General features: G+C 46.5%; 3 protein-coding genes across 5 annotated transcripts in view; all 3 read left to right on the top strand.

Moving 5' to 3' along the window:
* Window positions 1-70: 70 nt before the first annotated feature.
* HOXD9 (homeobox D9) lies at window positions 71-4,735 on the top strand. Of its 2 annotated transcripts, none has more exons than XM_033167650.1 (2): window positions 71-1,268; window positions 4,397-4,735. In XM_033167650.1, exons 1-2 carry the CDS (start codon window positions 275-277, stop codon window positions 4,411-4,413), a joined length of 1,011 nt encoding a protein of 336 aa, XP_033023541.1. In that variant the 5' UTR covers window positions 71-274; the 3' UTR covers window positions 4,414-4,735. The 2 variants fall into 2 exon arrangements, with proteins under 2 accessions (XP_033023541.1, XP_033023533.1); XM_033167642.1 differs by lacking the exon at window positions 4,397-4,735 and adding an exon at window positions 1,668-1,917.
* A 4,676-nt stretch (window positions 4,736-9,411) lies between these two features.
* Window positions 9,412-12,054, top strand: HOXD8 (homeobox D8). The gene is made up of 2 exons (XM_033167661.1): window positions 9,412-10,165; window positions 11,136-12,054. Exons 1-2 carry the CDS (start codon window positions 9,568-9,570, stop codon window positions 11,435-11,437), a joined length of 900 nt encoding a protein of 299 aa, XP_033023552.1. The 5' UTR covers window positions 9,412-9,567; the 3' UTR covers window positions 11,438-12,054.
* A 6,176-nt stretch (window positions 12,055-18,230) lies between these two features.
* HOXD3 (homeobox D3) overlaps window positions 18,231-26,820 on the top strand; it is a 50,569-nt gene continuing 41,979 nt past the window's right edge. For both annotated transcript variants that reach the window (XM_033167604.1, XM_033167584.1), the window contains exon 1: window positions 18,231-18,451. The gene's annotated coding sequence lies outside the window, so the exon portion shown is untranslated. The remainder of the gene's footprint in view (window positions 18,452-26,820) is intronic.

Raw genomic sequence — 26,820 nt, 5'->3', positions numbered from 1 at the left:
TTGTTTTTTAAGGCGGTAGGAGGTTGTTGTCTTAGCTTGTTGCCTTCTTGGGTTTTTTCCTTTTCCTTCTTTCCCCACCACACCAACTCCGCTTGAATCACAGCAACCCCTTCAGTTTAGCGGATTGATTTACTTGGAGTATTGGTAAATATGATCACGTGGGCGGAGGGACCAATGGCTGAGCCCGGCCGCCTGCAAAATACTACGATTGTTCTCCGGGCCAGGCGATCATCTACAGTTAACAGAGTAACCTTTTTTGCCTTCCCCCCATCATATGCCCTGCTACGGAGGGAGCCTCCAAAAAATGTCGACCGGCGGCACCCTCAGTAACTACTATGTCGATTCCCTCATAGGCCACGACAGCGAGGAAGTGTACGGTGGCGGCGTCGGAGGAGCAGGAGCAGCAGGAGGAGGCGTCGGCGGCATCGGAGGGGCTGCCCGGTTCCTGCAGGGAGGTCACCATGCGACCCCCAGGCCACCCTCAGGTGTGGTGGCCGAGGGCTCGGATTTCTCCTCCTGCAGCTTCGCGCCCAAGTCGGCCGTCTTCCCAGCCTCGTGGCCCGCCGTGCACCCTCAGCCTCCTGCGCCCATGCCCGGCATTTACCACCCTTACATGCCCCAGCCGCACTTAGGCGGACCGGGCGAGGGCGGCGGAGGCGGCGGAGGCAGATACGTGCGCTCCTGGATTGAGCCCTTCGCCTCTTTCCCCAGCAGCCCCGGCAACGGCGGCGGAGGCAACAGCAACGTCTCCGCCGCTGGTGCCGCGGCTGCTGCAGCAGCGGCGACCAGCATCGCCTCCAACGGCGCCGGCGGTGGCTCCTCCAGCGCGCGCCACTATGGGATCGTCAAGCCGGAGAGCGGGGCAGCAGCCGCCGCCGCCGCCGCCGGTCCGGTGGGGCCCTCTCCTTCCTCCTCCTCCTCTGCCACCATCTCCTCTTCCTCCTCGTCTTGCAGCTCCGATTCTCCTTCCAAAAGAACTGAGTGCGCGCCGTCTAGGGAGCCCTCGGGGGTCAATGGGCCCGAGTACACGTGCAATTCCTTCCTGGCAGAGCCCCGCGAGAAGGCGACGGCGGCAGCAACAGTGAGCAACGGTTCTTCTCACCCGGTTGCGGCCGCCGTAGCTGCAGCCACCAGCAATATCACCAGCAGCAACAGCAGCAGCAGCAGCAGTACCGCCACCCCGGCCAAGCCAGCGTCTGGTTGCAGCCGCAATGCTAGCCCCAGCAGCGATCTGAAGGAGGAGAAGCCTCAGCAGCAACTTGACCCAAGTAAGTTTAAAAAAAAAAAAAAAATCCCAGCCAGAGAGAGAAAGAAAAGAAATTGCACCCGCTTTGATTTATTGCCCCAACCTGTAAGGCTCCAATGTGCAAAACCGATAGTTTTACTAACCTATAAAAACGTCTAGACGCCTACTCGAGCGCAAGCGGCAACAAGCACCCATAAAAAAGGCTCCCCATAACCACCTACGGCCATCAAGAAGACATCATTTGTACAGTAAACAGACCGGGCCATTCAAGGTTTTATGATAATTCCTCCTCAATTGTGAAAAGAGCAGGCATCCTCCGTTAAATTAATTTAACGACCTCCCCTACTTCAATGCCTGTCCCTCTTCTCCCTCAGAACCCTGACCTTCTCTCCCCCCCCCCTTCTTGCTCTCCCTTCTCCAGATAACCCCGCCGCGAACTGGATTCACGCTCGTTCCACGAGGAAAAAGCGTTGCCCTTACACAAAATTCCAAACTCTGGAACTGGAAAAGGAATTCCTCTTTAATATGTACCTCACCCGCGACCGCCGTTACGAAGTGGCTAGGATTTTAAACCTGACCGAGAGACAGGTTAAAATATGGTTTCAGAACCGAAGAATGAAAATGAAAAAGATGAACAAGGAAAAAGGAAATAAAGGGGACTAGCGCCTTGAGGGTGTCCGTGCGTGCGTGCGTTTGTGGAAATGTGCTGGGCTTTCTTATGAAGATACACACAAAAGTATCGATATTAATTATTATTGTCATTATTAATATTAATATTAATATTATGTTGCCAGGTCCACTGGCTCGAAACTTCCTATTGATCTGGTGGGTTTATTCTTTAGATAGCAGTAATGTGGTCGATGTCAGGTATTTTGGAAAGGAAAGGGTTCGGTGTGGAGAATGTATTTGGTAAAAGTTGCTTCTTTCCCCGCGCCTCCAAGTTTGGTTTTAAGATATTGTGAGTGCACGTTAGGTTTTTTTTTTGGGGGGGGAGCTTTATCTAAATACTAAATGTTTGACATGCTACTTCCAAGTAACCCTAGACTAGAGAGAGAGAGAGAGAGAGAGAGAGAGAGAGAGAGAGAGAGTGGCGGGGTTGTAAGGTGGGGGGACAGTCGGTTTTCCAAACTGAAGGCAAAGGCGGCGATGAAGACGATAATATTGAATGACTGCGAGGATTACCTTGATGGCAATAGTGCGTTTACCTCGGACTTTCAAAAACGTAAAAGCGGAGAGGGGGGAGGGGAGAACTCCAGACCCATCATCGCTTTTCTTCTGCAGATTATGCATAGCAACAGTCTTGCCAGATCGAGGCTGTGAAATGTTTTTTTTTTTTAATATAAAATATTTTTATTATCTCCCCCCTGGCTGCCCGTTTCATCCTCTCCAGTGCACTGTATTAAAAGCGGTACTTGAAACAGTATTAACTTCCACAGGCCCCCGCAGTTCTGCGGCTTAACAGTTCTGAGCACCCGTCCCCATTGCCTGAAGGCCTGGAACTCTACCTAAGGACTTAATTTTTTAAATAATAATAATAATAATAATAATAATAATAATAATGTAATTGTCATAGGTTATTATAATAAAGGCTGAGCTGGTGAAATAACAGTAATAATAAAATTCCCAACGTTTGGGTGACTGGGAAGATGGGTTTTTTTTGCGTGTGCTGGGGAATGACATGTGCAAACGCGCCCGCGGTTTGCCTTTGACTTCTGTCTACAGAATGTAAATAAACAGACAGCGCCTGGCTATAAACGAAACCGCCGCCCCCTCCAAAAAGAGAGAGAGAGAAAGAAAAGAGAGAAAAGGGAAAAAAAGAGAAAAACCCAGTCTTTCTGCGCTCTCTTTTCTGTTTTAAAGAAGCCTTGCCTATAACCCGCAGGAAGCCATCTGCAGACGAAGGGACGCTTCCTCTGTTCCTAGAGAGGCAGGAGGTCTCCATCGACACAGGTTCATCATTCTCCACTCCTGAATACTATTATACAAATCGTGGACACGAAGGAAGGGTTTCAGCAGGTCAACTGTATAACAGCTAGTATAGAAGCAGGCCTGCATGACCCCCGCCCGCCCTGCTTCCTTTCCTTCCCCACTCCTCCTTGATATCTTTTCTATTTGAACCTGACTTGCTCCCAAATCTCTCCCCACACCTCTGCCATCAACCGAGCAAAAGAACTGGTCTTTAAGCAACGATCTAAATATGCGGAGATACATACTAGGGCAGGTCGAGAGCGTTTGCCCCGGGTTCATAGCCTGTACGACCTTCTTTCCCGAGAATATTTCCTGATTGCAATTGTGAGTGGTGGATGGCGGTGCGTGGCTCGAACTTTGTTGTCTTTCTTCAAAAAATAAATAAATCCCAAACATACCCAAAACCGAAAGGTTCATGTAGCAATTTCTGGGGTAGGGGGTGGAGTGGGGTGGGGTGGGGATCTGTAGGGACAACATAGGGCAAAACCCGCTGTCCTCAAATAAGACTGAAGTTGGTTCATAATTATGACACCATGTCGCCCATTCAAACTCTTGAACCTTAAAGACACTCCATAGATAGACATGGTGATAAGCTCTGTCGGTATTTGTCAAGAGCTGCTTCAGTATACGTCCTTTTCGATCATACCGTTATCGGCACATATCACCAGATATACGCGCGTTATGTGTGTGTGTGCGCGCATATGTGGATTTCTGATAAGCACTTTGAAGCCACCCTGATGTAGAGATTTCAGCACATGCATAACTCCTCGATGGAAATAAATGGAACGTCCAAGTGTTAAACTTTAGCTGTGTGTACATTGTATTTAAACTTTAGCTGTGTGTACATTGTATTTAAATACACCAACACACACACACACACACACACAATGCACATTGAGGGGTGGGCGGCAGGCTTCTAGGATATTTTAGAGAAGGAGAGAAGCATTGTTCTGATGTGAGACACCATTTTAATTAAGCGTCTCGAGGAAAACATGGCCTCTCAAGCCATTTGAAAGAAGATTTAAGGTGAAGGGAAACAGGCACAGAGACCTGGGGGTCTGTAGATGCTATCACTTCCCCCTTCCCCTCAGAAAGACCCACAGCGATTAAGGCCTAGGAAAAGGTGTTGCCTTGCTTCCCCATTCATTGTCAACCCTATACCTATAATTCTTTTTAAAACAGGAAGAACCGAGGCGTAATAAAACCATTGAGAAGGCTAGACGTCTGGACCTAATGAGTTTACGATATGAGATGGCGCTTTTCTCTCTTTGAGACCATCTTATTTTGATGTTTGCGTTTGTTAGGATAGAACACCGATGCAGACAAAACCAGGTCTTAAAATCCGTACTATAAATTTCAATATGTCACCCCGGCTGGGCGAGACGGCAGTTTGGACGCCGCTGAAGACTGAAAAGTGGGGAGATTAAGACCAATTCGGCTGGGTATGCCAATGGACCTGGAAGTAGCCATATATTAGAAAGTCAGGGATTCTTTTGAAAACAAAAAAACAAAAAAGACGAAGAGCTTATAGGAGGAACCTTGGTGTGCAAAAAGGGCAAGAGCAACAACACCCGTAAAGGTTAGGGCAATACATAGACCTTGAAACGGGCGACACTTAAGCGTTGGCCGGAATGCGACCGAATCTAAACTTGCCGAGGTTTGAACCCAAGTCCACGTTTATTTATTTCAAAATGCCACTGCAGCCCAGTTTATGTAGCTGGATTTGCTTGGAAACATGGAAATGATGCCATACCCGAACCACTAGCCCTCCCCTTCCAATAAGCCGAGTAACATTTACTTAAGAGTCCGTTTCTTTTTGGATATGTTGAGTGTCACAATAAAGCAGAAACGTGGATGTTGTCATGATTCCAAGTGTAAGCGCGTAAGCCGAAACTGACCAGCACTCCGATGGGGAAAGGTAGAAATAAAATGACATAGGCAAGTTCAAGGCAGGAAGGTTTCTGAGCTTGAAATCGAAGAATAGAACAGAAGCAGACAGACAAAACAAGAGGTTTGGTTTTTATGCAAGCTGCATTGGAACAGCAATGTGCTTCCTCGTTCGTGCTTTCACTTAATCTGACTTCATTAGGCTTAAGAAGTCGTTTCTTTGGTTAAGCAAAATTCCTATGATTAAAGTCATGTGGTCTTGATAACAAATGGCAGCATTGTGTATTTATTGTATAAACATTTCCCCGTCATTCAAGATGTAGGACTTATTTGTAAATATGAAGGATATTTCTCATTCTTTGTGACAATTGCACGCTCCTTGGAATTTTTTTTTTGCATGACTTTAATCGTCTTTAGCCAACGAAAAAGAAATATTTTATTAGAAACAACAACCAAGTGTTCCTTGCAAATATCTTTCTTTCACATTCATTGTAGAAAAAGCATAAACATGTGGCCTCAACCCGGGTTGCCGAACAAGATTTCATCTCACCACTAGAGGGCGGTGTTGCTCCATATTCTGATAATTTTCTGTATTCGGCCAGGATTATTTGTTTATTTAAAATATGTAGAGGCTGTTTCTTTTAATCAATGAATTTTGTGTTTGTAGCTAAAAATAAACGAACATGACCGTTCTTTACTATGATCTAACTAATTAAGTGGCGAGATGTACGCAGTCAGCACCTGAAAAAGTATCCACCCGTATAAATTTGCCAGTGACACCAAATTTAATTTCTGCAAACTATGGGCGTGTAAAATAGAAGCGCGGGGGGGGGGCTATTTGTGTCTACAGGCGAAATCAATTCATTATTTTCATTTTCAGAATTTATACAAAAAGTTCGACGCGAACACGTCATTTCAATTATAAATATGTATGCGTATAGAAAGCACGTTTTACATAAAAGGAAGAATTAATGCTGATCCAACATCTTATGGCCGCAGCTTGTTTTCTGATTGTTATTCTAACCACCACCAGAAAGTGTTCTATATTCAGGAAGGTACTCTTTTTTCAAACCCAGGAAATATAGAGTCCGATTAGGTTTATGGGACCTCTCTTTTTCTAAAAGAGACTCAGCTGCAACGAAAGGGTTTTCCATTGCATTGCCATTAAACTTGTATTTGATTTCCTCACACACACACACCCATACCTCCTACCACCTAGGTAGGATTTCAGAATCTAAAAAGATGCGCACACAATTATGCATCTTAACAAAACATCTCTAAAGGGTGTTATCTGATATGCTTAATAAACAGAAAGGGGTTTTCTTTAGACTAAATAGGAGAAAATGAATTCACTGGAGAATTTGGATCTCCCCTGTATCCCAAGAGACCACGCCAAGAAAGCGCTGGATTTGGTCTTTCATTCCGCGCTTCAACATTTGCTCTGATGAATCTGAAATAGTTACAACTGAGGAGACCAGGTAACTCCACTCGAGCAAACTCTACACTGTCAACACTGGAGAAAAGCTTATAAGGCCCGGATCTATTTCTGCAGATAAAAATGATTCCATCTGTATCAGTAGGGTGCCTGTTTTACTGCATAGACGGGAACGTATTTTCACAGCGTAAGTAGCAGAGTTTGGTTTATCTAAGATCCAGCACAGCAGTGATTAAGCAATACTGCAACCTTCTTTCCTCAACACAACTGGATGGGGAAGCTTCCTCAAAACGCTCTTCTTCCTCTCGCATCTCCCAAGTTACACTCCAATGTTCGATTCCTTAAATTATTGTGGAATTTTCTTTTCCCTACCCCTATGTCTTTTGTTATTAAAGTTAAATACATTTTAATCATTATTAATAATAAAATGTGTATACCGCCTTTCACCCGAAGATCACAAGGCGGTTCGTGAATAAACGTGGCGGGCGGGGGATAGATGCTAGAATTTGTGAAGAAGAAGAAGAACTTATTGTGAGAGGACAACGACAAAGAGACATATCATGTAACCACAAGAATTTTATTGAACTCACACCAGACTGTCGTCTCTGTCTTCTCACGCTTCTCTGTCTCTGTGTGTGGTTAATAATAATATTAATATTAATAATATTAATAGCCTCCGCTCCGCCCCTTTCTCCCTTCCACAAAAAATGAGGGCAAACGCTACTGCATCTCGGAATCTGTCCACACTATTGCATTCCACACGGGGAATGTTCAGCCGCTTTGGTTCTAACCACAGGGAAACTGCTCCCCGCACCCGAAAAGAAAGGTCGTGTGTATTCGAATTCCTACATCGGATCTAACAGGCTGAACCACCCCCGTCCCTTTCACCAGATTCCTCGGTCCACCCCAAGTGTCAGGGGGAAACAGGAAAGTCCCGCGCGCCTTTCTCGGGTGGCTCCCCAAAACCAAGAAAAGAGGAGCCAGCCTTGGCCCTCCCGCTCTGGAAAGGAAGGCGCTTAAATGCGGGCAGCGGCCTGTACTGTCCGGGGAGTTGGGGGAAAGGCTACTGCGGCGCGATCCCTCTGTCCTCCTCTTCCTCAGCCTCTTCCCTCTCCCAGTCCCTTCCACTTCGGAAAACATTCCTTTATTTGGGATTCCGGCCCCGCCAGCTATGCTAATGCTCGCCGGTGTTGCACCCCATACTCGTTCACTCAATGCCATCCACCCGCCACTTTCCCTCGCTTGGCTTGGCTTGGCTAATGACGTCCACCAAGGGTGAAATGATGGAAAGCATATTCATGGACATGACTTCCATTAAGTATCAATTAATCCGGGATCTGCAGCCAGGCGCGCAGTGCGTCAAGGGTAAATGGGCATCGCGTTTGAAATCGGCCTGCTAGCCTGAGCTGGCATTCCATCCCCTCGGCCTCATTTATTTTACTTATACTTATTTACTTGCTCACCTAATGGAAATCCACATTCCATTGAGATCAATGGCAAAAACACCCACTGATTTCGCCTAGTTTTGCTGCCCAACATCTCCGCCCTTTGCCTGGGCCTCCCCCTGCCCTTGCCCCCTCCATCCTTTGATGGTTTATGACCTTCTGGGCCTGGACTTTACCAATACCATTGGATTTGAGCGCAGGAACAACACCCTCCCTTCTCCAATGCCGGTGGATAATGGCTTTATGGGGGTGGGGGTGGGCAGCGGCACCACTGCTCAGGGCTTGCCTAAAAGCCGTGCCCTTTGATTCCGGAAGTGGAAGCTCTGGTCCCCTATCACCCCTGGTGTGTGTGGGAGTTGGGTCAAAACTCTGTACACGTCCAGAGACACGTGTCCTCCTTTATGATGTCTTCATGTCTCAGGGCTCTAAGGATCTAATGATGGCTTATGCGACAACCCCGCTCCCCCAGCCGAGGAGAGAACTATAGAACTTTTTTTAGAAGACATCTGAAGACAGCCCTGCATAGGGAAGTTGTTCAATGTTCAACGTTTTTATTATGTTTTTAGTATGTTGGAAGCCTCCCAGAGTAGCAGTCAGATGGGCAGGGTAAAAAATAATAAAATAAAATAAAATAAAATAAAATAAAATAAAATAAAATAAAATAAAATAAAATAAAATAAAATAAAATGATGTCCCTATTTTCATCGGAGAAACGTTGAAGGGTATGCTTCAAGGCTTGGCCTAGGAATAGTCTCATTAAAAAAATAAAAGTAGAAATTACAGCAGGGGTTGTCACCATACCAGCCAAACCACATCTACTCCCTCCCCACCACCCCAAGCTGGACTCCACTAGACCTCTCAATCCAACAGCCCAGTGCTAATGCCCTGATCTTTCCTACTTTCTTTCTGCTTGGTGAGTTTTCGAGAAAATATGCATACGGCTGAGGGTGTGGAGGCTGAAGCGGGTGGGGGTGGGGAGAGAAAGGAAGGGAGGGAGGGAGGGAGGGAGGGAGGGAGGGAGGGAGGGAGGGAGAAAGAAAGAAAGAAAGAAAGAAAGAAAGAAAGAAAGAAAGAAAGAAAGAAAGAAAGAAAGAAAGAAAGAAAGAGAGGCCGCTTGCCTGAACAGCCGGTGGGGCAAGCTTTGGCTGCATGGATGGCTGCATGGGGCTGCTGAGTTGTTATTTATTTATTTATTTCCCCGGGCTCGTTTTCTGCCTCCGGGAGGTGAGTGTAAACCGAAGCCAACAGGCTCTCCTGCCTTGCCCTGAACTCCGGCCCATGTGAGTGTGTGGCTGCGGCGGCGGCGGCGGAGCTGCCTGTGTGTGCCTAATAGGAAATAGTAAAAGCAGTGAGGCAGGTCAGTCAGTCGGGCAGCGATTAGATCCCAGCTCCGGACCTCCCCAGCGCTGCCGTCCGCAGTGGTGGCAGCGGCGGCCCGGCTGAGTAAAGTAGGAGTAAGGAAGGAGCAGTGAGGCAGTGGTTCGTGGGCTTCGGCTGGCCCAGCTGCTGCTGCTGCTGCTCCTCCTTCTCTTGCTGCTGCTGGTGGTGGCGCCTCCGCTCGCCGCCCCCCCTGCCGCCGCCCTCCGATGAGCTCCTACTTCGTCAATCCGCTCTACTCCAAGTACAAAGCGGCGGCGGCGGCGGCGGCAGCTGCGGCGGCAGGAGCAGCAGCAGCAGCAGGAGGAGGGGGCGAGCAGCCCATCAATCCCGCTTACTACGACTGTCACTTTGCGCCCGCCGCGGCCGCGGCCGCCCTGCTCTACGGGAACAGCGCGGCTGCAGCGGCCGCCGCCGCCGCCGCTGCCTCGGGCTTCCCCCCTCCGCAGCCCCCACCTGGGCCTGGCTCGGGCGGCAGCGGCCCGGATTACTACCATCACCAGCAGCACCACGGGCACCACGGGCACCTAGCCGGAGCAAGCCCCTCAGCCTACCACCACCACCAGCAGCCGCCGCCTCCTCTGGCCCCGCAGGGCCCCTGCGCCGGCCTGCCTTGTCCGGGAGAGCCTGCCAAGTTTTACGGATACGATAACTTACAGAGACAGCCGATTTTTACGACACACCAAGAGGCCGAGCTGGTCCAGTATCCTGACTGTAAATCGTCCAGTGCTAATATTGGCGAGGACCCAGAGCACTTAAATCAGGGCGCGTCTCCTTCTCCAATGTTCCCCTGGATGAGACCACAAGGTTGGATGCGAGCGAAACCCCCCGCTTCCCTTTGCCTTTGGCGCCGCGGCAACCCAGTCGCTGCGTCCTTTCTTTCTTCTCTTTCTCCCTTTCCCCTCCTGCCCATAGCTGTCAACTTTCCCCCTTTTTTTAAAAAGGGAAATTCCCTTATTCCGAATAGGATTCCTCGCAAGAAAAGGGAAAAGTTGACAGCTATGCGAGTCCTGCCTTTGTTACAACAACCCCATTTTCCCTCTGTGCGTCTCATGCTTTTTCTCTCCACAACAAATTACAACCCAGCATCTACCCCTAAATTCAGATCCCCGCTTCTCTCTCTCTCTCTCTCTCTCACCTATAACTGACATGCAATTATTGCTTTGCCGTTATAACTTCCAGGTTCCAGCACACTTTCCACGATTCCCTCCACCCCCTCCGATAATCAACCCCACCACGTACTGGAGGCCGTTAAGCCACAAACGTTACGAATCGTGGGATGAAACAAAAAAACAAACAGTTAGACCAGTCTTCAGAAAATAGTCTTGTTTCAGAGGGGTGCTGCGAAGCAAACAACCCTAGAGCAGATAACTCGGAGTACTTTGATTTAAAGGGGATTCCTTAACCACCTCCCTGGAGAGGAAGCCCTGCTGAGTGCAGTGGGATTTATTTCTGGATAAACGTGCCTGTGCTAAATTTGTTCGCTGGAATACAGCTGGATCGAATATACTTGCCTCAGCCTCTGGTCATGCAGTGGAAAGTACATCCCACGGAGTTAGATGACATTTATTCCCTAGGGCGTCACGAAGACCCCCCGTGGGACTTATTTCCTAGTAAACCAGTTTAGGATTTTCTCCAGATCTCTAAGCACGCGTCTTGTGCGGGGTGGGGGGCGTTCTACTTGCTTTCAGTTTATTTGAGGGGGGGGGTTCGTTTCGTTTTAAAGAAACGCTGTGCTTTTTTTTGTTTTTGTTTTGTTTTGTTTCGTCTCAAATAGCAGCTCCTGGTAGGCGAAGAGGGAGACAGACCTACAGCCGCTTCCAGACTCTCGAGCTGGAGAAAGAGTTCCTTTTTAACCCCTACCTGACCAGGAAAAGGCGGATCGAGGTCTCCCATGCCCTCGGACTCACGGAGAGGCAGGTCAAGATCTGGTTTCAGAACAGGAGGATGAAGTGGAAAAAGGAGAACAACAAAGACAAGTTCCCAGCCGGCAGGCAGGAGGGGAAGGAAGGAGAGGAGGCCAAGACAGAAGCCCAGGAGGACCTTCTAGAAGAAGGAGCAGAAGGCCCGACGAATTGAAGGTTCTCCTTAGCGAAAGACAATGCCTGGGAGAGCGGGCGCGCGAGAGCACCAGCGGCCTCTCCTCCCGGCCTTCACGGGTCTTACTCAGGCACCTTTTTCACAAGGGCCCGACCTTGTCTGTTTGTTTGTTTTTTAAAGCTACCTTATGATGTTTCTATACTTAGGTGAGAGTTTTATTTTATTTGTTACTGCACCCGGGGCGCCCTAAGCGGAGTCCCAGCTGGCTGCTGCTGCTGCTGCTGCATCTTTCTCCATTTCGAACTTCACGTGGAATTTGATACCGAAAAATATATAGCGATTTTGTACGCGTCCCCTCCTCGGTCTTTTCCTTCCTTCCTTTCTGTCTTTTGGTGCTCTCCTCTCCTGTCCCCAAGCACAGAAAAGCCAAAACCCAACCCAAATGCTCGAATCAAGCAAGTGCACTTGTAATCTCAAACTTTCCTTCCAACTTCTTTCTTGTAAAGTAAATTAATTCAGACATTATAATGATTTTTTTTTTTTTTTTTGCTGGGGTGTGGGAAAGGAGGGAGGAGAAGAAGGAGATATTTTAATGGCACATTGATACTGAATGATCGGTAATTGATCGAAATAAAGCAAAAGTGATTCCACTGTAATATCCATGGTCAGGTTTCTTCCTACTTTCCTGTTGTTGGCTGATTGGTTTGTTTTTAATAAAAACGACAGCGACAACCTCTCTGTGGAGCCCTAAAGTGCAGCAAGACTTAGAAAACGTAGGTCAAATGACCCCAAGCAAACTTGCGTGGTTTTGCTGAGGGAATAGCCCAACCATCCAACAGCTATGAGGCCGAGGCGTTCAAGGATACAGCGTTCGCTGTTGCCTGCATTGACTGCACGAAGGTTTTCCCTTCGGCGCTCAGCGGGCAGGATTTGGGTACAGCTCCAGCGCGCAGATTCATTACGCATTTGCTGCAGCATTCCCCGAGTTACATTAGCCTTATGGTAGCTACTGAAAAAATGAAAAAGTATCCGAGCGTTTAGTTATCTGCTATGGGAGGCTTATTCGGCTCTCTGTGGAAAACATCTGCCCTGTACACATGAAGTGGAGTCCTACTGTTTCTCAGTGCACTTGCTTCCACAGACGTGTGTGTTTCAGGTAAATCAGGTTTTCAACCGGGTTTCTTTCCAGGAAGCATGTTTTAGGCTTGACCCTTGGAAGTGGTTGCATTGCCAAGTACAGGAAGATGAAGAAGGCCGGATCAGGTCGTTCAGGTAGCAATCTTAGACTTGGAAGTAAACCCCACTCAACCCAACGGGGCTTACTTCTGAGTAGACGTGCCTAGGATTGTGCTACAAGGCACCTGATGTTTCCATCCCGAGTATGGCACGGCCCCAATCCAGTTTAAAATGAGTCATAAATAAATTCAATACGAAGCAATGGAGCAATGTTGGTCTCAGTGGGGGGGGGGCTTAAGGGGGCAGCCAGCTTTCTCTGCGCTGGGTCCCAGAGGCTGCAGTCCTATGGAAACTTGCGAGTAAGCTGCAGTGAGCACAGTGTGACACCCATCAAAGCAAGGAGGTTTAAAATGAATGGAAAGTCCTAGTCTGGTGTTGCAGAAACCTTCCCCTCCCATCCCCTTCATAAGGGAGCAGTCTACCATATTACTAGATAAACAACACGAGATGCCTCTTTCCATTTCTGCATGCCTTGCTTGATGTAAACTGCTCAGACCGCTGCTGAAGGAACTATAGCGGGCTAGCTAGATGCAGCAAGACGATTCCCCCCGCCCCCCCCATTATGCTATGTCATTCGTACAACACCCATGCGTATGTCTAGTCTGGGTTGGAAGTGAAGAGGAAGTTTGATTAGTAGCATTATTTTTTCAACTGACCACCTAAAACTTTAAGGATTTACGAGAGGTGCCTGTGCTATATTTATAAAAAAAAACTTGCCGTTCTTACTACTAACACTATGGCTGAATTATTATTATTATTTTTAAAATCATGTATGCAGCAGTGACTGTCTTCATGTTATTCCCATCGTTTGGAGAGGTGCAATTCCTCATCCTCATCTTGGTCAGACTTTAGCTGCTGAGATAATTAGTGTTTACAGGAGTAATAAAAATCACCCTGAGCAGTAGGCTTTCACAGGCTGTCTGTGCCATACATACAGCAGCAATGTAAGGCAGGAGGACGGTATTATCCCCACAGTAAAAAGGAGATGAGACTGAGAGGTATTAGTGGCTGCGATGGGATTGGAACGAGGTATGAGATAACTGCAGGGATGGGATGCCGCTCCAGAAGCCAAATCTGAAATCGCTGCAGATGGATGAAACTTGCGGGGGGGACACACACACACCGCTATTTGGGTTCATTAGTTCATAGAATCCCAAGATATAACAGGCCTATGCGATGTTAATGCCTATAATCCCAGGATGAAGATCAGAGTGCTTAAGCGCTATAAATAAGGCACCTGTGCAAGAGTACTTAATTCATCGCTGGATTGTGGCCCGCGTGTGCAGTACACTTGCGATCAGAACTCCATTGATTCCAGTGGAGTCCAGGTGTGCCAGCATTCTATGGATTTTGTCCAATGTCTGTGGTAGGTTTGTTGTTATAGCTGTTATTCAGCAGAAAACGGGCAATCTAAGACTATCAAAGCATGGAAGTCCTGCAAATGACTGAAAACACTGCACGGATAGCAAAATAACAAAAAACCTATCCCAGGTTCTGAATAACGCGTGAGATTGCCACTGGTTTACACATTTTTTTACACATTAGCTTTATTAGCTTTATTTTCGACATTTTCTCCCCAGTAAAAAAAAATGAAAACAAATAACACACACACACACCGCTTTGTTGGTGAGAAAACTAAGGGAGGGCTGATTTTATTTCTCGGCTTTTGGGTGATCATGCCTGCCCTTAATGGTATCAAATCCCATTCACTTCAACGGGATTTATTAAGGACTTTCACACAAGGGCGCTGGCTTGAAGCCTCTATCTCCAATCAGGTAATCATATCTCCACATCAAAGTGCAAGGAAACCACCAGAATTCTCCTGGCAATTTCAAAAGGTGGCTTCTCAATATTAAATCATGCAGATAATTAAAAGGTAGAGCCTCCCCACGCAAGAAACCTCAAATTGTCTGTTGCTGGAAATAACGGCCTTCAAATGGTGTGGGGAGATCCCCCCCCCGCAGCCCCCAGAAACCACACACAGAGGCCTAAGAGGAATTGTGTATGAAGTGGCCCATATATGCAAAAGAAGCCACACTTCATCAAAAATTAGTAGGATAAGAATTCGACTTCAGTTAGTTACAACTAAGTGCAGTTCTGTTGCTTTTCCACGGGACCAAATCCTGTTGATGGGTGATAACCATTGTAGACAGAAACCCCGAAAGACCCCAAAGGGCAGGAAATCAGCAACCTCTTGGTAGCTCCTTTTATATGTAACATGTAGAACAACAGAGTTCTCAAAACTGAGAGGCATTACATTTGCATCAGTCCTTCATCATCGTTTTGGTACCCTGTCCACCACTTCATCGAGTCTTTTTCTCGCTGCAAGGGGTGTTAACTCGGACCACTTTTATCAGCCAAAATTAGGTCTCTGTAAGTCCTAAGGACTTCTCCGTGTGTGTGTGTGTGTGTGTGTGTCAGTTAGAACTGAAATGTGTTGAAGTCCTGTGGCTGAATCGCTCCCATTGTTCTTATTATCAGTCTTGGAGACAGTCAATAGTTTCTTGTTTGCTCATATCAAAGCTCCTGAAACAAATTCACTTTGCTATCCTGCTCCCAATCTTTAAAGAGAGGGTGAAGTGGAATAAGGCGAAATGAGTGAATAGATACTAGGTCAAAGTATCCCTTTCTCTCTCACCCTCCGGGTGTGCGTATGTATGTGTTTGTGTGTATCTAACCGTATGTATGTGTTTGTGTGTTCTCATCTAACCAGAATCCGGAGGATTTAGCCTTAACTAGAAGATTCCCCCATAGACATACACACAAACACATACATACGCACACCCGGAGGGTGAGAGAGAAAGGGTCTTGTTCATTTTGTTTTGCTTGCTTTGTGCATTTATGTGTTACCATTCGCTCTGGTCTAATTATTTCCTTAGTATATATGTACATTTCAGCAGTTATGTTAGCTATGAAATCAGCTAGCTAAGAAGAAAGCAGAATACAGCCTACTTTCAGCGCCTATAATTTTCGGGGCTCTTTTCGAATTCAGAAAATAGCCCCTCCCCGCCGGAAACGCCTTCCTTGGCCACCGCATTCCTCTACAAGCGCCATAGTGGGCTGGGAACCCGTTCACGTAGAGGAACTGCGGCAAAAACTGTGAGGCAAAACAATTTGGTGCATTGATTTGCATAAATGCGGCAAAACGTCTCAGTGGTCAGTCTGGGATCGGTATGCGGGTCTAAGACAAGCGAACTTCCAGAAACCTATATAGAAGGGATGGTGGTTTTTATTTTATTTTAAATGTAAATATACAAGTTAAATATTTGCAGACATTATTGGTAAAGTAGCAGTACCTTTGCAAGGAAGAGCAAAGCCTTAGTTCAATTGAGCCCTAGCGGAGGGAGAGGTCATTTTGAGCATCTTAAACCATAAACCCTTTCAACTAGAAAAAAGGTATTATCCGATATTTATCCAACGCTAATTCCAAAACTGGATTAAAATGTCTGAAGACAATTGATTTTGGAGAAGGGAAATCCGAATATTTGCTGCACACATTCTCCTGAATACATTTATATGTAAGTGCACATTGTAACGCAGTATGCTTTATAATGTATTTAATCAATATATTAACATCCACAATTCATCATGAATGACGAATCTAATTAATACCATCAAACATAACACTGTCCTAGAGTTTGTCGATCCTGATTATTTACGAGGAAGCGGCCATTTTGGAATCGGGTGGAATTCATGCTTGCGGAGTCGCTATATGCGGTCCTTCTAGGCAAGAAACCCACATCTTAGATATTTAAACGGGCCCCAATGACATAGCAGACTTGGAAGCAAATCTCAAGTGAGTCTGAACCTGTCAGGCCGCCCGGAACGTCGCTTTCGAACAGAAGGCGCTTAAACCCAAATCCCACATAAATGGCCATAAATAATTGGATGAATTTGCCAGTTATTAAAGGCGGCCTTTGGGTTACGGAGGGAAGCAACAAAAACCAAGTAAACAGAGTTTGGATCCCTTACTTCCGTGGGATCCACACAACAGACAGCGACAAATTTTCCCACCACTTCCAGCCTATCTTCAGCGGAAGAAAGTGAATCGCACTGAACATCCAAATAATGCAATTTGTACACACATTTGCTCAGCTGTAAATGCGCAGCAGAGTCCGGGGGGGGGGCTTACTTCTCACTCAGTGAGTACCCTTAAGTGTGCAGTCAGTCATTCCCAATTGCTGCATGAAAGAGAACGGAACCAGAATAAACGTCCCTGTAACATGTGTGGACAAAATACTGGGTGTATTTATGTCGGTTGAGATTTAAAATTGAAGAAGGGGAGGCCGATTTAAACACGGGAGGCAGGCTTTGTCTCCCTCGCCCACCCTTCCTTCCATGTCTCGAATTCTTTTGCCATCGCAGATCCGGCAGAACGTCTGGTTACTCCTTCAGAGCGCAGAACTCCCAGCGCGTTCTAGAACGTTACAAATCAATGGATCAGCAGCCAAGGGTGGCTTTTGTCTCTCTCGTCAACGTTCCATCCGCAGCCGGGGCCGGAAAAGCTTCTGGAGAGGCTTTTTTCCTGCAACAAGGAAGAGACGCTCATTAACTCGCACAAGCGGGTGGTTTTTATTTGCTACTACAAACGGAGCTTTCAGGAGCTCCGGAACGTGACGAGCCTTTGGAGTAAAGTAGATTCGAGATTTGCAGGAGCTGAGTTTCACTGGGATGTTCCCCATTCCCAACCCCTTCAGCCTTCCCAGCGCAGGGCGAGGAGGGTCGGAGTGAGGCAGTGCAATTCTAAAGCCCAGCGGCCTAGACATAATGTACACCTTAGCAAAAGGGGCCTTGTCTGCTGCTGGACTTCCTCCCACCCCCGCAGCAAATGGACTTCTATGCGCTTTTATGTTGCTCACAGGCAAGGCGTAGGGGGTGGGTTCAGGCCCCTATGTTTGGACTAAACGCTTCCGAATCGAATCAGGGCCTCTACTCAGCAGCATTTGGCCTCCGGGCGGGGTAAGGGGGCTGTTGACTGGACTGCGTCAATCATTCAGACGATTCCCACCGATCTGCTGCTCCCTGAGACAGGCCAAGGAAACAGAAAGGTGGTGGTGAGCCTTGGTAGCGTGTAAAGACAAACAGCGGAGAGAGAAAGCAGAAAGAAATAAACCCAGGAAAACAAAACCCGCGGTTTGTAGCAGCCTGGGTTAAAAAAAAACCAACCCGCAAGGAATTGCAGTAAATTCCTTTTTGTTTGAAGAGAATTTACAACTCGTAATAGACCTTTTATGACCTATTTGGGCACGTGATTGGCTGCGCCTGGTCATGTGCGAGCGCTGATGACTTTCACGGCCTCCCCCCTCCTTTTCCTTTCCTGATTTCCCCGGCGAATCCCCCCCCCTTTTTTGCATTCTGTCTTTCCCACAGCCTCAACCCTTCTTTTTCTAACCTTTGTCTCCGATAAGGTGCATTGCGCTCGCTATGATATTTGAGTACCGATCCAGTCCGGTCCAAGGGTTTTAAAAACAACACGCGCTCGCACACACACACGCGCGCACACGCAAACGCCCACCCTCCTCCGCTGCTACCCTGCCAGTTTCCAGTCATAGCAGAGACGCGGAGTGCGGTGAAGGGTTAGGGTGGGCGGGGAGGGACTGGGAGGGGGGGCAGAGCTCCCTTGTCTTTGCCAGCAAGGCAGCTTGTTTATCTAGCGAGCTCTCTTTCCTCCCAGCCCTACCTGCCTGCCTGCCTGTCTTGCCTGCCTCCTTTGGCTTTTCCGATCGGGATGGGATTCGGATTGCTACCGAACGCGACCCCTAATGGATTACAGGGATGCGGCTGGGCTCCACGCCCTTCCACCGGGGCAGCGAACGGGTAAGGGATTTTTCAGCTCTCTTTTTCCACCACCACCACCTCCTCCTCCTCCTCCTTCCCCCCATTTTATTCCTGACTCGTCTCCATCGCTGCAGGGCTTCCTACTTTCGCTCAGGCGCCGGAGAATGACTCCTTAAGTCATAAAAGAAAGTGGGCAAGGCGGGCGCCCATCACTGCAAGCGCCTGTGGTTTTTTCTTCGCCCAAGCTGAGGCAACAGAGGCGAGGAGGTGCGATGGGTTAGGCTTGGAAGCGCTTCGCCGCCTTCTGCTGCCACCTGTCTGGCTTTTGAGGCTTCCATGCCACGGAGAACAAGGCGGAGGAGGCACTCTCCGCCACCCCCACTAGCGTGGCTCGCTAGTGAAATTGAATGCCTCTGAGGTTGGGGAGGCAAGAGTAGGTTTGGAAGCAAGAGGAAATGCCGAAGCAGAATTTAAAAAAAAATCCCCAAACAAAAACTATTAGCAAAATTATTTGGACCGAGATGTCCTGCAATTTCTTTTTGTGCGCTGTTGCCTCCCCACCCCACCCCCTTTAGTGGTTTTTCTTAACAGCAGGATTCCATCCTCATGCCTCTCATTGTCAACAGGTGGTGTGTGTGTGTGTGTGTGTGTGTGTCCCCATCCGGGTCACTAATAATGAGCAAAGCTGAGCGCTCCTTGGCCCAAATTTGCTGCAGGGAGACGGACTTACGATCTGTGGTTTCTTCTGTGCTGAGGAGTCCGACTTTTCATCCGATTAATCCTACCAAGATGACTGGGAGGGCGGGGAGGGGGGAATCCTAAATAGAAAACAAGACCCTGTTTTGGAATTTTAGTTGTAAAGTGAAGGCCAAATGTTTGCAGTCGTGAAAACATCAGGGGATTGTTAAAACTGTACTTTGCGGGAGGGATGGCGAGGAATGGTTGTGTCATACTGTCGGATATATATAACAGTTTTGGAATGGATCGAGCAGCGGCTAGATGGTTTTTTTCTAGGGCGGTCAAAACACTTCCTAGTGTGCATTGTCATAAAGAGCAGACGCATGTGGCATGTTCCACGGTAGCTACGCGTGGAAGGTTTAAGCAGACACCAATATGGCTGCAATGTAGCAGGTACTTACTCTTATGCAGCAAGACAGCGACTTCTGGAGTAAAGGCGTTGCGAATTATTGTGGTCTAGAGGGAGGATGACATCACCGTGGTGCTCAGACTTTTCAAAAATATATTTTATATCGATCAGGCCTAATTGAACCAAGGGAGATTATCTGTCTGTCTTTCTGGCTGTGAACGGGGTGACATGAGGATTCAATACGTTTATTTTCATAGCAACAATTATGGGAAGGGGAATAATACATATAGCTCAAGGCAGTCCAATCTTATCCATGTTTACTTGGCAGTGAATAAATTCCTTACAGTGGGAATTAATTGTTAAGTAAATATGGCATAAAATATTGGCAGACTATATTTCCCCTATAACTTTGTTGTTGTTATTGTTGTTATGTAGCCTTAAGCGTCTTTATTTCTATTTAAAATGTTATGCTGAATTATTACCACATTTATTTATTTATTTTTAAAGGAGAGCTGTTGTCCGGTCTAGGCAAATCATTGGTCTATTATCTCTTCCGGAATGTATTTTATTATGTTATTGTGTTACTGAAAACTGGTTTGCATAATATGATTTATACATGCATTAAATATATTAATGTAATGTTGCTTTTACAAGAGTTTTGTTTAAGGGCCGTACTGCTATGCATAAATAATTGATCACCCCACAATTTAAAATAACTTTCCGGTGAGAGGAATAAATTTCAATTTTGCTAATGCACTCAAATTTTATTCTGTAAAGGATGACTACTTGCGTATACCGGTATCCTTTTTGCGACTTATTGGAAGTCAACACATAATCACTCGAATCCGGTTTCCCCTCTTTTTTCGATCAAGTCTACAGAATGTGGAGTTCTGGATTTCTAGCCATCAGTCTAGGGAAAGTTATTGGGCTGGGTGTTGGGTGGGAGTAATACACCATCACAATCTTGCAAGGCGGTTGCTGATTACAGTTTAATGGCTACAGTTTATAGCAGAAAGTCGCAAACCACCCTAAATAAAAATAATCATGTGTACATATATAAGTCCGCCCACTTCCCCCTCTGGTATATTGCTTCTCCCTTTCCCTCCCTCCCAGTTAGACTGCATTTATTGTAGCTAAGTTGTAGACACGTTGATTGGTTTGTTTGCCTTTGCATTCTTAAAATCTTAATTTCCACATCTTTTTTTAACTATAAGATCTACTAACCCATCGTAGATCCGTTACCCAATATAAAGTACTTGGATTTAAAGAAATAAAATAAAACAAAACAAAACCAAATCACGTATGCTGGATGACTGTTCTTTTTACAGAATATATTCATGTTCTTCGACTTAAAGTGCCAGAGTGCTTGGTGCTGAAAAACCCAGACTCTTGATTCTAAATACATTCGATTCATTGAAAGAAAGGGGCACTGATTTCAGCACATTTTCGCACCTTAAACCGCAATTTTAGGCATACAGCTTTAGGCTCGACGACCCTACCATTTTGAATTCCACTGAGTTTCATGAGAGTTTTCCCCCAAGCTCACTGAAATAAAATTAATTGGGGGGTATTGTATTTGGGGCTGCTCATTTCATTTCCCCCTAAAAATGCAAAGGGTTCATAAATAGACACGTTAGGACTGCCCTCAAGAAAGGAGAATTCATCCAGTGGTCAAACGTGGATAGTTTAATCACTTCTCGGTGCAAATGCAGAACAAGGCAACAATTTGTGTAAGGAAAAATAATCTCAGAAATGGTCATGTTCTTAGTGAAGAAGAACCCACCCGTTCATATGTTGCTTAGATCTTTTGCACATTGATGGTGGGTTCAGTGCCCTTAAATACCCACTCACCCAAAGCTCTAAAAATCTAATCGTGGTGTGTGTGTGTGTGTGTGTTCACACACCCCAGTGAACTATATTTCTCAGGGGCTGCTGTATGAGTGCTTGGAGCTGGGGGTGGGAGAGAGAATCCGAACAAAGACAGTATTTCACTCTTTGGTTGGCAGGCAGCTGTTAAAGGTATTTACAGCTCTACTGCATTGCGGCACTGAATGCTGCTACTGCTAGTGTTAAGAGCTAAAAAACAGGAAGTGAGTGCGGAGTGGTGAGGGGGAGAGGAAAAAGGAATCGCCATAAACAGTTCATTTGGTCAATGGGACAGAGCTTAAGACAGAAAATAACACCACATTTGGGATAAATATCTCCCTAAAAATCCTTATGCCGAATGGCTTTTGAAAACCTGCCTTTTCCTAAAGAGGAAGTATAGTTTAATTGGATGCGAGGGAGACAATCTCCCCTTTCAAAATCTTCCAAAAAGGAAGCTGAGGGCAGCAAACATGAAACATGTGTGAGTTAAAGTGTTGGGGGGGGGGAGGTGCGTGGGGAGGACACAAATACTTGCATGATCTCAGCATGGGAAGGGGGGAAATGGGTTGAGGGGCTTTCATTAAAAAAAAAAGGTGGAAGTGAGAGGAGGGGCCAAGCACTTTAAGGAGAAGGAAAAGCAAAGCATTGTTTGAGACTAAGCTCTTTGTGGCGATAGCTAAAGCTTTCTTTGGAGAACATTATTGCCCTCTCTTGTTTGCAGACATAAAAGTGAACGATGGATGGGTAGCTGTATCAAGGTAGGGTTGCGGGTTTTGGGTTGGCTCCTAGGATAGTCATCAGTTTTTTTTCCCAAACTGACAGCAATCTGCGCTTTGGGAATGAATCAGCCGAGCTTTGAGATTTAAGAAGAATAAGAATCGGAGACCTTTTTTTATGTTGGACCGTTTCAAAGCACCACCAGGAAGACATAGACCTAATAATGCGGAGGCAGAAGCTATGTGGGGTTAAGAACAAGGTCGGCGAAGTTCCTTTAAATCCATGTGGCTTCCAGGCTGCAGTCACCGGGTTTCATGGAGCAGCCCTTAGCCACAATCCGGCACAAGGGTAGGCCTGGGTTAAAACTCTTGGATGCCAGACCGATTGTACTAGATCTTTAGCTAGAAAGAGATAATGGGCCATCAATGCTGGCTTGTTGGTTTGTTGTCTCTCTCTGTCTGGCCGACTGACTCTGAAATCGGCCAAGCAACAGGCCTCTCTTCACTGAGCAGAACAGAGAACTCCCACACTGTTAGTCACCAACCGTGCCTGGACGCATTGCTATTGAGGCCAATGGTTGTGCTCAAGGAACCAGCCAAGGATCAGGAAGGATGTTAAGAGCCTGGGGTCTCGCCTTGAGTGGTGTCTGAGGCTCGTTTTGCCTTTGAAACGTTGCCAACCTACTCTGCCTTCCTGTTTGCTAGTCGCTCGTTATGTTCCTTCTTATTGTGTCCTTCTGCATTCCTGTGCTGGACGCAGAAAGGCCTGGCTAGCGCAATCTCCCTCATGCAGCCTCAGATCTCCGTCCACACTGCCAGCTTCCTTTTCTCGCATCCCTTTAAACAACCTCCACATATTCTCAGCTGCTTTTCTCATACCCTCAGCCTGGGCCCAGAACAAAACAGCTCAGCTCCACGTTTCCTGTGCAGCACCGTCTTGGAGCAAACTTATTCAGAGGCGGGGGTGTGGGGGTGTGTATGCGCGCGCGCGTGCCAGGCGTGCTTTTCAGTTTCAGCTGTTAAATAAATAGCTCTTTTAATATTGACTTAAAGCGGGATGCCTCCCCTTCTTCATAATCAAAACATTGTTTAATATTATGTATACATGCTTTATGTAAGAAGATCCCTTGAGAGTGAAGCCTGCAACCGTGCAAGCGCGCGCAAAATCGCATGACTACGCTCAGGATGGTAGGAACCTTTTAGAGTCTCAAGGGACACTATCTACACAGTAATCAGAAGGCCTTCTGCACACCTGATATTTGAGTCGACGGGTGCCACAAAGGTGCGGTTCATCCTTGTCGTTATTTCCCAGAAGGGATTCCCTACTCCTTCTAATTTCCTTTCCTCTCCCCCTCTCCCTAATCCTCTTCTATCTGATTTGGGAGCAGATGTCACATGGAGACCCTGCCCCTCTCCTCCCTCCCCCTCCCCGCCCACCAGTCCCTGTGATGTGAGGAGTCACTTTGTCGTCTGGCCGCTCGTCCAGGAGAAGGCGCTGTAGGACAAGCCTCGCAGCCCTGTGCATCTTAAGACCTGCCATCAGCCAGTGATCGGCTGCAGTGACTCTGCTGATCTATTACACGGCAGGGACCCGCAATCTGCAAGGGCAGCCCAGAAATTAACCCACCCCGCGCAAGCAGGTTCGAGGAAGAAAATGATCACGAAATTCTAGATCTCTGTGACACTTTCTTGCCCTCCGCAACCCAAGCAATTGTCACAAGAGATCAAATGGGGGGGGGAAATAGTCCCTTTACTTGGCCTCATGCTTAAACTACACGTTTAACCAGTTTCACATTTGGGAAGTTGTAATTTCATGAGAGGCTAAGGCATCCTTGATTCTCAGCATTCTGGAAAGCAAGCTACAACCGTTTTAAGGAAGGGGCGGAGCCTAAATAGTTTCGGAACGCTCTACATTTCTTGACCCTGATAGAACCATAGTGTTGGAAGGGAATATTGAAGCTATCCAGTCCAATCTCCTGGTCAGTGCAGTATCTGCAGTGCAGGATTCTGTGACAGGATCCCTGCCAGATGGCAGTCCACCCTCTACTTAAAGACCTCCAGCAGGGGCTACCCCAGATGCTACCACCTCTGGAGGCAGCCCATTGCACTCTTGAACAGCACTTGCCATCTTAATGTTTAGATAAAAACTACTGTACTTCCTTGCCATTTCCACCCATGAGTTCTAGTCTGGCCCTCTGAACCAACAGAGGACAGGCCTGCTCCAGATCTTCTGCATGACAGTCCTTCAGATATTTGAAGGCTGTGATCATTAATTCTCTTTTCTCCGGACTAAAACTAGACAACTTTTCCTATGGTTCCTCATGAGACTTGGATACCATGGTACTCACCATCCTATTCCCCTTTCTCTGGCCATGCTCCATTTTGTCATTACTCCAGTTATAGCCTGACCAGCATGGAATATCGTGGAACTATTGCTTTTTTTATCTGGACATTATGCTTCTTTTAATATATCCTAATATTGCATTTAGGTTTTTTCGTTTTTTTTTTAGCAACTGCATTATACTGCTTATGTTTAGCTTATGATCAACTTATTGATCCTTTATTGATCCTTTCTCTATGTACTGCTGCCAAGGTAGGCTGCTTCGATCCTATATTTGTGTCTTTCATTCTTGGTACACAAATACAGGACTTTACTTCTATCTCTGTTGAATTTCACTTGGCTAATTCTGGACCAACATTTGAAACTGGAAGCCAGCTGCACTCTACTCAAAGAAGTTGTATTATTAACAGGGCAATCTTACGGATCCAGAAATGAGTAATAGTCAGTTCAGAGCATCTTACTCTCAAGTAAATGGGAATAGGATTGCAGCCTAAATCTCACTGAGTTTGCGAGACTGAGATGGAAGGCTATAATCCTACATACACTGCATTGAGAGTAGATCCCAATGAAAGTTACTTTTGAGTAACTATGATAGGATCAGTCAGAGTTGAGATCTTAAGGGTAGATCTGCCAAGGCAAGCTACTGAGGTCAATGGAGAGCTACATATTTGTTCGTCTGCTAGGCCTTCATGCACTTCACAGCCTGATCCTATCTATGTTCACTTGAAAGTAAATCCCAAAGAATTCAAGGGTGCAAAGGACTGCCCCACAAGTAGTGCTCATATTCCATCCCTTCTTTTCAGTCTTACGCACATACCTGTGGGTGCAGCCAGTCAGCCAGACCTCTTTAGACCAGACAAAAGACATATTACAGCTACCTATTAAAAACCACAGTTGAAATGGCCCATAATCATCACACTACACTCCCCGGGTCTCCCACAGACCAGTGCCATTTAAAATACCATCAGCCAGCCTCCTCACCCTCAAGTGCAGTCCCTGTTTATGGGGCTGTATAGACAGCCTTTTGTACCATAGCAAACAAGTGGTCACAGCTAGTTACTTCAGGGGACCATCATCTGTCTGATCTTTGATGTTGTTGTTCTTCTCCTGCTTCCTTTGCTTTCCCTTTGATCTCTGATGGCCCCTAAAATGGTAGCCATTCCTCTCAAAAGTCTCTTACTTCTAACAGGGCTGAAAGCATCCAGTCCATTGGCTTGTGGTCTTCCCAATTGTATGTGATAAAAGCAAATTGCATGTCTAGCTTTTTATTTCTGTCTGCCATCCCTACCCCCGCAACTCCCAACCTCATTCACTGGACTCTTTCAAGGTTCACCTTCCACAGTCATGACACAAGTACTTGGCCTAGATTGACCTTCTGTGCCACACAACCATCTCTCCCCCCCCCCCATCTGTTTCTCTGTCTCCCTGTCTCACATTGGCATGTGCAATAGATATGCAATGCCCTCCTCTTCACACTTGTGGTCTCCATCCATGGTGCCATCTTCTTCTTTCCTGAGTCAGACCATCTGCCTTCATAACACAAACTTATACAACACAATACTATACACAGGGAAAGGCTATGGCTCAGTGGCAGAACATCTGCTTTGCATGCAGAAGATCATTGGCATCTCCAAGAAGGGCTAGGAATGTCCCCCGCCACTCCCAGGCAGTGTACCCAATACTGAGCTAGGTGGATCAATGGAATGACTCAATATAAAGCAGCTTCCTGCATTCCTATGTCTATTCAGAAGTAAGTTAGACTAAGTTCAATGGGGCTTACTTCAGGGTGCATAGGACTGCAGCCCCATGATCTTTAAAATGTCACATCTCACACTAAGTTGGCTTTCTTTCTTCATTTATTTGGGTAGGCACTGCACAACTATCTTTCTAGCTATGTGAAACTCTCCATGTTCAGACAGCATACTTCCAAGTACCAGGTATTGGACCAGGTGCCTATGAGACATGTCAAAATTTTAATCCCTTGGTTGAGTTTTCATAGCCTGGTTACTGTTGAAAACATAATTTTTTAGTCTAACAGAGCAATGCAGTTCATTTGTCCTCAGAAAGTGGTCTTGATCAACATGAATGGCTACCACAGTCAATACATGATTCTACAGTATATTGAAGAAATGCAAGGTTCCTTGCCATGTGACAGGGTGATCAAAACAAATTCTTGTTGGTCAAACACACTACATTTTGAAGTTATGAATTTAAAAGAGGCTTAGACAAATTCATGACGAAGAAGGCTGCCAACGGTTACCGGTCACTGCCTTCACTGTCAGAGGCATCATCATCATCATCATCATAATTTATTATTTGTACCCCGCCCATCTGACTGGTTTGCCCCATACACTTTGGGTGGTTTCCAGCATATATAAAAACATAGTAAATCATTAAA

This window comes from Lacerta agilis, chromosome 1 (assembly GCF_009819535.1).
Source record: "Lacerta agilis isolate rLacAgi1 chromosome 1, rLacAgi1.pri, whole genome shotgun sequence".
In the NCBI taxonomy this organism is placed as follows: domain Eukaryota; kingdom Metazoa; phylum Chordata; class Lepidosauria; order Squamata; family Lacertidae; genus Lacerta; species Lacerta agilis.
The sequence above is the reverse complement of the archived record's forward strand: the minus strand, read 5'-3'. Positions and strand labels throughout refer to the sequence as shown.